The following is a 13,046-nucleotide window of genomic DNA, read 5'->3' on the forward strand; positions in this document are numbered from 1 at the left end:
TTTATTATTATCTTCAAGTTCCTTAATTTTAGCTTTCAGAAAATCGCGTTTCTTTGTTCTAAAAGTTTTGGAAGTTTCCCGCCTGATATCTGCGAAATTTTGTGTAGTTATTTCATTCGGATTTTGTAGTCAGCGTAATTTTGCCTGTGTTCTCTTCTCTCCTAGTTTTATGCATTCCTGTTCGAACCCTGGTTTGTTCCTACGTTTTTCCGCGTGTCCCAATTTTTCTTTTGCTGAAATTTTAACGCTATCTCTAATTTCAATCCAGGTATCCTCAACACTAGTGCACTCTGAATCTTCTAAAACCGAGAATCTATTCGAAACTTCAATCTGGTATTTCTCTCTTACCTGGCTCTCTTCTAATTTCTTTAAATTGAATCTCTCCGTTTTCGGACAATGGATATTACCTTTATCCAACGATAACCTCTCTCGTATTATCGCTGGTACCAGGTAGTGGTCAGTGTCACAATCAGCCTCTCTAAACGACCGGACATCAATTATGCTAGATTGCCTTCTTCTATCTACTAAAACGTGATCAATTTGATTATGTGTTCTCCCGTCTGGTGATGTCCAAGTGTATTTTGAACGTCGCGATGTGGGAATTTTGTACTCTTCACGATTATGTTTTTGGATGTTGCAAAGTTCACGAGTCTAACACCGTTGTCATTACTTTCCTTATGCAGACTTTCGTTCCCTATAATTGGTTTGAAAATATCCTCTCGTCCTACCTTCGCATTGAAATTCCCTAATAGAATTTTCATATGGTATTGCGGGAGTTGGTCAAATATCCGTTCTACTTCTTCGTAAAAACTGTCTTTTATATCGTCATCCTTATCTTCAGTTGGGGCACATTTACTATATTAAGATAGTACCTGCTCGTGTTTTGGAAGGATATGAGATTGAGTGCTTAAACCCCCTTCTTGGTAAAATATTGCGTATGGTACTTAATAGATTGAAAACTCTGTTTCAAGTATTGAGAATTATCATTCTCTTATCTAAACACATTGAAAATATTATAATATAAGAAATTATTACATAAATTAGTTTTAGAATATTAAGATTACGTATGAGAAGTTATTACATCAATTAAATTTAGATTAAAGATGAAATGGAAATATCTGGTTCATTAGTTACTGTTTACAATTTTAGCTTATTTATTCTTTGTTAATTGGTATAAGAGCTATTAACATTTATTCGTTGCTCTACGTGGAACTTATGACCTATGTGAAAATTGTTCTTGAAGTGCATTCTTAGCAGTATATGCATTCGTTTAAGAGTCCAAAATAGGCTACGTAAATCAGCTGTGAAAACTGTACTTGTTCTTTCCAAACGCTGTTGTAAAGTATAATCACGAAAGGCATTAAAGAATAGTTGTTAACGATTACATGAAGCGGTGATTGCCTACTTCAATCTAGGACATTCTTTCGTGGTAAATAATTTTTAATTTTTTAAATCTTTCATACCTGTATCTCAAGGTCATTTTACTGCAACATATTGTACGATTCACTGGTTTATTCTTACTGAAAGACGAATAGAAAGAATGATAAATTGAAAGGACAAAGTTAATTAAGCATTAGAGATTATGATAATGAGTGATGTCATACGTAATGTGTTGTACAGGGTGGCTACAAAGTCCCGTTACCTCTGAAAATAAGTAATATAACCACTAAACGTGTGTAAATAACTACACGGAAAGACTGAATGATATGAACAACAATGCTTTCGAGAAGTTTCATTGAGATAGGAAACATTAAGTGTCCAAAGAATCAGTCTGTCTACAGTCATTCTCATGACAAAGGATAGTACGCTTCCACTCTTCGATCCTTGTCTGCGTCCGATAATTCTAGTGGTATCTCGATATGTGTGCGGTCCTAGGTCTTGTTTCATGTGCTTTCGCATAGTCGACTGGAGTATATCCAGTTCCGCAGATCGCTTACGTATCGATTTCTGCGGCGATCTCTCCACGGACACAGCGACGAAACATGTTTCTGCTCGTGTGAACGGTCTGCCACTTCTTTACTTATCCTTCACACTTCCTGTGGAGAATAGTTTCTGTTCCCATCACAAAAGTGTTTGTTTCGGGGAAGGATCTTCTCGTTGAAACCTTGTCTGAAAGTCTGCACGCACTTCTGCCACTGTCTTACCTGTGTGGTTTCTCTCATGCACCCAACAACTTGCAATAACACGTTCTTCAATACTGTAACTGGAAGTATCAGCCTTCGTTCACATAATCTGAAACAATGGAAAAACTTATATTAGCATTTATAAAGGAATAACGGGACTTTGTGGTCACCCTTAAGGTAAAATTGTTGATTTATAGTGACCACATAAAAATGTTCATAGCCATAATACAAGACAAGGTAGTGACATATTTGTGATGCATCAAAAATATGCTAATATAAGCAAAACCGTGTACATGAATTGTGTCAGATTGTATAATAAACTTCCTCTGTACTTGAAAAATATGACCAATGTTTCCATTCTTGGTAAGACTTTATATAATCTACTCACTGAGAAGTGCTATTATACAATTAAAGAATATTTAAATGACTCATTAACCGAAGAGTTGGAAACAGATACTTACCCGTGAGTACATGCCTGGTGTGGTAGAAACAGTTACCTAATTATGTGCTTTTGTATTTTTAGAAAGATTGCATGATGTATACTTCTGGTACTTGATAATATTGTATGTTTTTTTTTCTTTCTTTCTGACAACTGTAATGCTTACATGAGAATTTCTCATGCTTTGTAAGCTAATGAAACAGGCAAATAAATGAAATGAAATGAAATATGATGTTGTGTAAAATTTATTAAGGTGTATGTATATGTAAATAATCACTTCAGAGATCAACTATGAAATTGATCTATGATCAACACTGTCAGATTTTATTCATGTTAGACCCTTCTTTGCCCCACTCCCAATTCTTCAGAAGAAGCATCAGAAGATTACAATAGAAGAAATTCTACCTTGGATTATGAATAACCTTGGTACTACTTATTCAAATCGACAAACGATTTTAGTTGTTTTCTGCTGTTAAGATAGCAAACTCGCCTTGTTATTTCATTAGATATTATTAAAGAACATTCAAAGAACTATCAGTGAAATAAGTCATTATATTTTTTAGTAATATTGTGCCGACTTTCATGCTTCAAAGGCAAATAAAATCTGATATATAGTAGGGCACAGGAGAATGTTTTGAAATATTGTAAATTCTTATTGGAAAACCTGAACAATGTCAAAAATCGGAACTCTAGATCAGGAACTGTCACCATATTACCTCCTTGCACATACAATCTTCAAACTTTTTAAAAGGCAGTAAGAACGATTGTTTTCTCCTTACCAATGACTTGGTATAACTGACCAAAGCAATGCACCCTCTCTGACATGCATACACACTGATTAATGAGCAATTGGTCTGACACGCAAATGATCAATTGCTCGTTAATCAATGGAACATCTCGATTATGGTTATTCATGTAACAATGGTGTTTGACTGTACTTGCTGAATGAAAGACTCTCTATGACCTTAACAAGTGTGATCTAGGCTAGGGATGATATTTTCGATTTTCGGAAGTTTCATTTCTCGATTTTTCGTTGTTTTTTTCAAAAGTTTTCCGTTTTAAGAATACTTCTCCTTTTCGATTTTTTTTGGTTTATCGTTTCTCGGTAATTTCTCGTTTTCGAAACAAAATTCATTACTCATTCAAACTTTTTTATTTTCGATGGATTTTTCGTTTTTCGAAAAATTCTTGTTTTCAGTTTCTCGTTAGTATTTCGTTTTCGTTTATCGATAATTTTTCGTTTTCCGTTCCTCGAAAAATAATCTGTTTTTCATATTTTTTTGTTTTTGTTTTTGTCCTTCATTTGATTTTTTTGTAAAAAAAAATCAATCATTGTCCTTATTTTGATTTCCCTTTTAAAATATCAATCACAAGGATAGTTAATACGCTGCTAAAAATGATTTTTCATTTAATTCGAGAAAAAATCCTTGTATTTGAGAACATCCGTTTCTTATCAGTGCACCGAATAATGCATTCTTAAAAGTGAGATTTCGATTTTCGGAAATCATTTTGGGAAGTAATGACTCAAATGCGAGGAATCATGTCTCATTTCTGAGGATGCAAATGCTTTCTCAAATTTGAGATAAATGTATTTTTTCTTAAAATTGAGAAAGGAACATCTGAGGAAATGAGACATATAACCCCAATTTTAAAAACACATTTCTTAAGAAAAATTGAGATATGTATTTCTCAAAAGAGAGAAACAGTACACAGAAACAGGGTTCTCAATACGAGAAGGAGAAGAGAAAGAGTATAAACAAAATATAAACATGCAAAAAAAATTCAAACTATTAGTACACGCAGAATTTTATATTAAATAAACATCTACAGTTATATTCTTTGAAATATAACACTTTTAAACCTTCATTTCAACGCAAGAAAATTACAATCTTTAATAACGAAACGTTTGTTTTACAAGAAACCAATAAATTAAGCAGATAAATTCTGTAAAAACTGCCAAGAAACGTACTCCAAATTTTCACTACACCATTTTTATTCATCTCTGCAGGCACGTAGCCAAGGGGGGGTCCGGACCCCCTCCCCCTTCGAGACCAGAAATGAAAAAAATTAAGGAAGGATGAAACAAAATGAAATGAGAAAAAGAAGGATCAGCGTTAAAAATAGACTACAGGAAGCTTTTGGTTACTCTTTCTTATGAGGAAATTTGTATTACTTGAAATACATGGTTGCGAGGTGAGCGATATGTCCTGGAAGAGTCGGGGAATTTGAAATTTCTAGAAAAGTTGCGGAATTCTCAGAATTTCTGCTACTAGTCAGGGAGATTTCAAGCTTCCGAAAGCATAGTGCCGTGTGTAACAGCGTGGACATTTTTTATAATAATTTTTCGTCATCGCATCCTTGCAATATCAAACATGTTATTTCAAAAACAATTTTCTCCTGCTCCTTTAACCTGCCATTTGAAACAGACAGTAGTTGACGGAATAATAAAAACAATAATATATGTGGAAAGAAAGTCCTGTACCAATTTGATTCAACAGAAAAAGGAACACAGATATTGCAAAATATTTTACAAGCCATTATTGAGTATGTACTTTCTATAATAGTGAATATCTACTTTTTATAATAGTTGAGATCATAATGAAAGGAAATTTGTTATATTTGAATAAACAGAGGAAGGATGTAAATATTGTATAATCTTTTTCAATACGTTTTTTTATTATTTTACTCGAGATTTCTTCATAGTTTATTAAAATATTTAGCAACAGATCCTCACAAACTAATATATGTTGATAGTAAAGTAGTTTAAATTGATCGAGCTCCTGGGCCTTTAGAATTTCATGTTAGACGCCCCCCTTCCGTTACGAAACCCTGGCTAAACGAACCAATATATGTTCCAGTAAAATTGTTTAGAATGACCGAGCCCCTGGTGTAATGGCCACAGTATTTCATGTCCCGGACCCGCCCCCCCTTCACGAAATCCTGGCTACGTGCCTGATCTCTATCACTATCTCCCTTAGGCTTGGAGCACAATGTTGGCAGTGATGATTTCAGAACATTTTCCAGGAGTGAATATTAATACACAGTGGGGGGGGGGGGAAAGAAAAGTAGAAACCATATATGTCATACAGAAGTTCCCACTATAATTCCTACTTAAAGAAGGGGCATAAATATTTATCGACTCTGGAAAGGCCGAGAAAAGTTGTGAAAAACTATTTAAAAGTTTTAGTTTATTAATAGAGAGCAATTTTTGAATTTTAGAAAGTTACGTTGTCGACGTTCCTATATATTTGAACTGACAATTCAAAGGCACACACACAAGCACACACACAAATACTGGTAACTTACATTGAGCATAAACGAGTATATGACGTAAGGAAAGTTTGATAATATATACAAAGACCTTATACATTTTCTGATCGTTCGTAGAGCTTATAATTGTGTCTCATACAAGTTGATAATTCTGCACAATAATTACAAACTTGCATATATTATAAATATTATAATATATTAATAATACATAATACATTATTCTTTATAAAATGTTTAACCTTAGCACTATTTTTGAAATTCAAATTTCAGTATTTCCGTTTTCTTTCTACCTGTTAATAACGCAATTAGAGATAATAAATGACTATCAATACGAAAAAAGTAATATTAACTGAAAAACCTACAGCATTGAAAATGTTTAATTATACTGAAAGACAAATGTCGAGCTAGACTTGTTTAACTAATAAAACGTACGCACAAATTTGTAAATGAAAATGATTTATTGCATATGTTAAAAAATAAACTTTGTTCAGTTTTCCAATCACAAACTCTATTTCAAATTATTATAAAATGTAACAAACTAGAGCAGTTACATTTTTTTTAAAATTATATCAGTCGAATGCATCTGGGTTTCTTCACAGCATACCTGTTGATAACCTCGTGAATAAAATCTTCTGTAGGCTCAATATTTCCTTCGGTCGATACTTTTAGACATGACTGAAGAATATCTTGACCGATACGATTTCGCAGTTTTGCCATGATCTGTTCGTTGCACTGAATGACCTTTCTACAATAGTTACACAACTCACATTCAACCCTAGGTTTAAGAGCGTCGTAATCAATACCGGCTTTTAAAATAAAAAATGCAACATCTGTTCCAGAATCTTCAAATTTGCTGCCTGCAACATATTTAAAAGAACATACATCCGAAACGACAGCATCAACATCATTAATTCCAAATATAGCACAAAGTTCTTTACATTCATTCTCACTGAGCTGTAAAAATGTATCGAAGTTTTGAAAATACGCACTTAGTTGAATCTATTTCATGACCATATAATTGAATCTTTTCTGTATATCATTAACGACACTTTCCACAACTTGTTTTGCGCTCTTTAAACATTTCACTTTATCCTCGTTAAAACATACACTTTTGACTTCTGATGCATCTTCCTCAAGTTTCTTGATTTTGTTATTCACTTCCTTTTCTTCATCCCTTGTAACGCAAAGAGAGGCAATGCTTTTTAAATGCTCTACAGTTTCAGATACAAGAGCAGGAAGAAACGAAAGTTTTATAGTTTCCTTTTGCAAAAGTTTGCCTAGGTTGCTAACTGCACTTAACGTTTCATCCAATAATAAAACTAAAATTTTCATTTCTAATAAAGTTCTCCCTGCCAAAGTAGATAGATCAGCGATCAGCTCCATTCTTATGAATCTGCTCACATGCTATTAATATGGATTTGTAGCAGACGAACACTGCGTGAACCGTACGATAATGATTAAGCCAACGCATATTAACAGCTTCGGGAATCATTATCACAGGCTCTTTTAAAACGTTCTGAATTTCATGTAGAATTATTTCTCTTTTCGAGGAAGCGTGAAAGCGTTTATATATGTCTTTTACAACATGCAGCGTGCTCCTGAAAGGCCTAATCGGATCCTTGTTTCTACAATTTGTAACAGCGATTGACAAAATATGTGCTCTACAGTGTATATTATACGGTATTTCTTGTCTCTTTTCCTTCGAAAGTCGAGCACGAACACCATTAACACAACCACTGAAGTTAGCTGCCCCATCAAATGAACAAAATATTAAGTTTCCATACCAAAGTTTACGCTTCTTGAATTCTTTATTAATCGTCAAAAATATTGACTCAGCGTCTGTGCCTCTTAGATCAATCATGTACAAAAATCTCTCTCGAACTTCAAAAGAAACTGGGTCAACATAACGCACACACAAAGACAACTCACTCTGATTTTTAATATTAAGTGATTCGTCTACCATTAGAGAATAACGTCTATTGCGAAGAATGAATTCATCCTGACTGTCCAACACCTCCCCAATGCAATTTAAGGTCAATGTTCCGTTAAGGGGGTCCAGTGTCTTTGACACCACTTCTTTCTATTGATTTTCGTTTGATTACATAACATAACGTTATATTAGGTTAGGTTAGGTTAGCTTAGGTCAGATTAGGTTAGGTTAGCTTAGGTCAGGTTAGGTTAGGTTAGGTTAGCTTAAGGGGGTCCAGTGTACTTTTGGACCCCCTTAACGGAACATGGACCCAATTTAAAAGCTGTATTTCTTTTTTTTTTTTTTTTGACACATACATATATATATTGGTGGCAACACTTCTAATACACACACCACAACTATAAAATTATTTTATTTTTTCTTTTACATTTATTAGCACTACGACTGGTAAGCTCCGGACCTCCTTGAGGTTCCAGTCCTTGGCAGAGTTTCTTTAATATTAATCAGTATTTTATTATAAATCATTTTTATAGCTGTTACTTTTTTTACTACAATTTTAATTAACTATCATTTAATTTATTATTAATTTTACATTATCTTTCAACAAGAAGACACATACATAATACATCCTAATGACATAATATGATTATGATAGATGGCTCTTCACAGAAGCTTTCGCTTGTGAGTGAGAAACCATCTTCATAAAGTATATATAAGTGAAATTTTATCATTTTTTCCTCTTTTTTCTCTTTTTTTCCTTCTCTCCATTTTTTTCTTTTCCCTTCCCCTTCTCTATTTTTCCTTTTTTTTTAAAAAAATAAATAAAAAATAAAAAATATACCCCCCAGTAGTTGTAGATAAGTATATTTCAAGTGACTTTAGTCGATTATTTACTAATTTAATACATGAATTTAATACGTTAATTTAAAACGTTAACGCTCTTAAGTCATCATTCTTTATTTCCTTTAACCAAATAGTTATTAGTATTTTTAATCTATGCATTTTTCCTTCTTCCCTAATTTCTTTTGGAGTATTATTATAAAGTTTCGGAGCCAAATAATATGTTTGATTTTGTGATATACCCTTATTTACTTTTATTGTTTCAAGATCTTTTTGAGTTACTTTTCTTGTTCCATACCCATGAGAAATTTTATTCCATTCATTTTCATGTTTTTTTACATGGAGTAGGACTGCTCTTATATACAATTTTTCAACAGTTAAGACTGAAAATTCTCTATACAGGTTTTCTAGACTGTTTTCTTTGTTTTTATTTAAACATATTCTTATAATATTATTTTGCTGAACTTTTAAAGGTCTTATATGCGTCTCATAGGCAGATCCCCAACTTAAGATACCATACTGTAATATATTTTGTGTTAGTGCATAATATACCATACGTAAAACTTTTAATTCTAAACACCCTCTTAATTGTACAAATTTATACAGCAATTTTCTTAATGTCTTGGCTACATATTGAATATGCGATGTCCACTTTAAATGTTTATCAATTTTCTACTTGAATATATAGAACGTTCACGTTGAGATTGAACACATTTTTTCAAGATCACTGTTATTTTTTAATAAAAATAATTTGAACTAAGGGTTCATACTTACTTGTGTGAGGTATTTCCTCCTTGGCCTAAAAGTACACACTTTGAACGAACGTACGCAAAGCCTGTCGATTCATTTTTTCGGTTTCACTTTGCTGAATTATTTGTGATTGGGTAGGAGTTTTAAGTCCTTGAAGTCTATCGTTCTCCATTGAAACGGTTTTTGCATGCTTTTCTGAGTGGGAAGGTTTTTCTAATTTTTCAGTGTTTCCTGTATCCTTTTGAAAGTTAGTGAAGGGTACGGTAATGATTTTTGTAGAGCTTCTAAATCATTCCTTAAGTGCTCTTCACAAAGTTTACAAAAAGCGCCAGCTCGTGCACGATAAAATATAGCCAACTATACTTACTTCCCACTTTCTTTGATATTTGAATTCCCGTTCTACGTGACACTTACTTGAAGATGGCTCCGACTCAATATCACCGCTCACTGATATCTTACCCGGGATGTACTTGAACCTGAACCCACAAAGTGGAGGTGATGTATATATTTCCTGAAAGCTTGCGTCAAGTATCATCGCTCACTGGTATCTTACAAGTAAACCTTACGTTTGGGTGAATCGAGTTGCTGATTGAGACACATATGAGAAAGTAGTACTAAATGTGGTCAGTATTTCAGTGAAGTTGTAGGTGCAAAGCTCCAGGGGTTTAGGAGATACAGCTACCAGAACATCACATGGAAGTACAGAATAGTCTTCATACAGTTGGAGGTAAAAGCCCTGTAAGACCTCTTGTAACGACAAAAGATGAATAACAAATATATGGGTACATATTAGGACTAGGGGGAAGTCATATAGAAAGGGTATAAATGACGGCGGCCATCTTGAAATCCGCCATTTTGAATTAAGGTTAAGTTTTTAAAATAGGAATAAGGTCATGTGATACATGATTTAAGGTGCAAATTTAATCAGAAGAACAATGGTGACATTAATTTTGATTTACACGCAATTGGTAAAAAGTTACAGGGAAATTAAATATTGTTGCAGCATATGTATTAGTCCTTTACCCCCCCCCTTGTAAATTTTGTGTTAATGATAATAATTAAATAAAAAGCAGGTGGATAAATTTTAGGTCTATGGTAAGAGTTGCCTTGATGACGGCCATGTTCAAATCCGCCATTTTGAATCAGACAAAAGTTTTAAACAAAACGGATAACATTGACACCTTATTAATAGCAAATAAGGACTAATACATATGCTGCAACAATATTTAATTTCCCTGTAACTTTTTACCAATTGCGCGTAAATCAAAATTAACGTTACTATTGTTCTTCTGATTAAGTTTGAGCCTTAAATCATGTATCACATGACCCTATTCCTATTTTAAAAACTTAACCTTAATTCAAAATGGCGGATTTCAAGATGGCCGCCGTCATTTATACCCTTTCTATATGACTTCCCTTTAGTCCTAATATGTACTCATATATTTGTTATTCACCTTTTGTCGTTACAAGAGGTCTTACAGGGCTTTTACCTCCAACTGTATGAAGACTATTCTGTACTTCCATGTGATGTTCTGGTAGCTGTATCTCCTAAACCCTGGAGCTTCGCACCTACAACTTCACTGAAATACTGACCACATTTAGTACTACTTTCTCATATGTGTCTCAATCAGCAACTCGATTAGAAGAAAGAACTGGAATTGATTCTGCAGTGTCAACTTCACTGCAAATGTTGCCGGTTGTAGAAGATGGGTCACATTCAACTTGTTTAAAAAAGATAATAATGTCGGTTGTTTTGACATTTTAGCAAGGTGAAATGTCAACTGTTTCACACGCGTCAAAATATACACCACAACACCACACACACAGCTAGGACTAATCAAACACGTCATCTCCCAATTCAACAACAAACTCGAAACTTGCAATAACATGTGTGGATTTGCGATACATCTCTTGCGATTTGCGATATCGCTACAATCAGTAGACAATGACAGGTTGGCAGTTGGCTCGTCCCAAGCTTAGGTTGCAACTCGATAGACCAAAGTCTTATTTTATTTTCAACACTCTTACGCCTTCTTCTTTGTTTGTACAATATAATAATAGTATGGAATGGATTAAATGAAATAATTCTTTAGTAATCATAATTTTCTTTTTAGTTTAAAAATATTTATCTATTAAGCCCAAGTAGACAACAGTTTCTCACCAAATAATTATAAAGAGGGGCCTGGTGCACCGGGGGGAATTCCCCCCGGGATAGGCTAATGGAGACGATGATTATGAGAATGAATGAGATAGTGGAATGAAGAAAGCAGGAAGAAATGGGAGAATCCCGAGAAAACCCATGCACATTGTGTTTCTCCACCACAAGGACCACATGTCGTGAGATAGGATGAGAGGTTCATGCATAAGAGGTAAACACTCTATCAGTGAGCTATCGCGACCTCTACGTCAAATTAAGAACAAATGGATACAGTACTATATGCAGACTGCGAATTGATGGGAGAATGCCAGGGATTTTCCCCTCTCAGAAAAATTTATCGCCCTTAAAGAAGAAAATTTTCATCCCTGGCAGTGATAACTTTTCACATTCTTTATATATATATATATATATATATATATATATATATATATATATATATATATATATATATAGACCCTATATATATATATATATATATATATATAGATATATATATATATATATATATATATATATATATATATATATATATATATATATATATATATATATATATATATATATATATATATATATATAGATAGATAGATAGATAGATAAATATCTTCAATAATGGTGACTTCATCTTTACAAAGTCTATGGTCGAGACCTCAAGTTAAGTTGGGGCCACCTTGAGAAAAGGGGCCTGCATTAATCAAAGTTATTATGAAACCACCCGGAAAATAATTGAAATAGACCTATACCATAAAATAGTTTATAAAAAACACCCATTTTGCATGTTTTTCGAGAAAAAATTACAATTTTAATCATTATAAATTTTTAACAATTATCAATTTAAAATTAACTTCTAAATTTAATAGACTAAATTAAAAATTAGCAAAACTTTTAACCGACTAATTTAATCGTTAATTTTATAATGGGTTAATTACAAGCCTGGTGTGTTGATATTTACGGTCAGCTTTTTGTTTTTCTTCCAATGCCTTCTTCGTCTGAGTAATTCTGGATTTTGTAATTTGTTTGCATATACTATTGCTTGTTATTTTGCTCCTTACAATAAATAAAATTCTTGCACATTTCTTCAATCAAGTCATGTATTTTGATCTTCATTTTTCTTCTTGCTTCTTTTCTTACACATCTCAGCTTTTATTTTGTTCTTTTTGTTCTTCATATTGAATTTGTTGCAAAGAGCTTATTGCATTACATTTAAACCTGCTTCTATTTATTTCACTGTTTGCGAAAAGTGCGATATTGTCTGGAAAACTAAACGTGTCTGTTTTCATGAATAGTTATTCCTAGATATGTCCTTGATTGCTTTTATTGCTTTTTTAATCCTTAACTGTCTCCTTTCTGAATCGTTGCTTTTCTTTTTATCTTCTAGTTCATAATTGTTCTCTTCTGTATTTTGTATAAGTTATATATTATTCTTTATTTCTTATAGTTTATTTTTGATTCCTTCAGAATCTTAAATATTTTGTTTCATTCTACATAATCAAACGTTTTCTGCAAGTCCACAAACGCCATAAGTTGATTTTCCAA

The 13,046-nt window shown here is 33.0% G+C and overlaps 1 protein-coding gene across 1 annotated transcript; it reads right to left on the reverse strand.

Moving 5' to 3' along the window:
- Nucleotides 1-7,198: 7,198 nt before the first annotated feature.
- LOC145685327 (zinc finger MYM-type protein 1-like) lies at nt 7,199-7,795 on the reverse strand. The gene has a single exon (XM_081757702.1). The coding sequence runs from the start codon at nt 7,793-7,795 to the stop codon at nt 7,199-7,201; it is 597 nt and encodes a 198-aa protein (XP_081613828.1).
- Between the last annotated feature and the right edge of the window lie 5,251 nt (nt 7,796-13,046).

The sequence above is a fragment of the Thermobia domestica genome, chromosome 5 (assembly GCF_964235325.1).
Source record: "Thermobia domestica chromosome 5, izTheDome1.hap1.1, whole genome shotgun sequence".
Lineage (NCBI taxonomy): Eukaryota > Metazoa > Arthropoda > Insecta > Zygentoma > Lepismatidae > Thermobia > Thermobia domestica.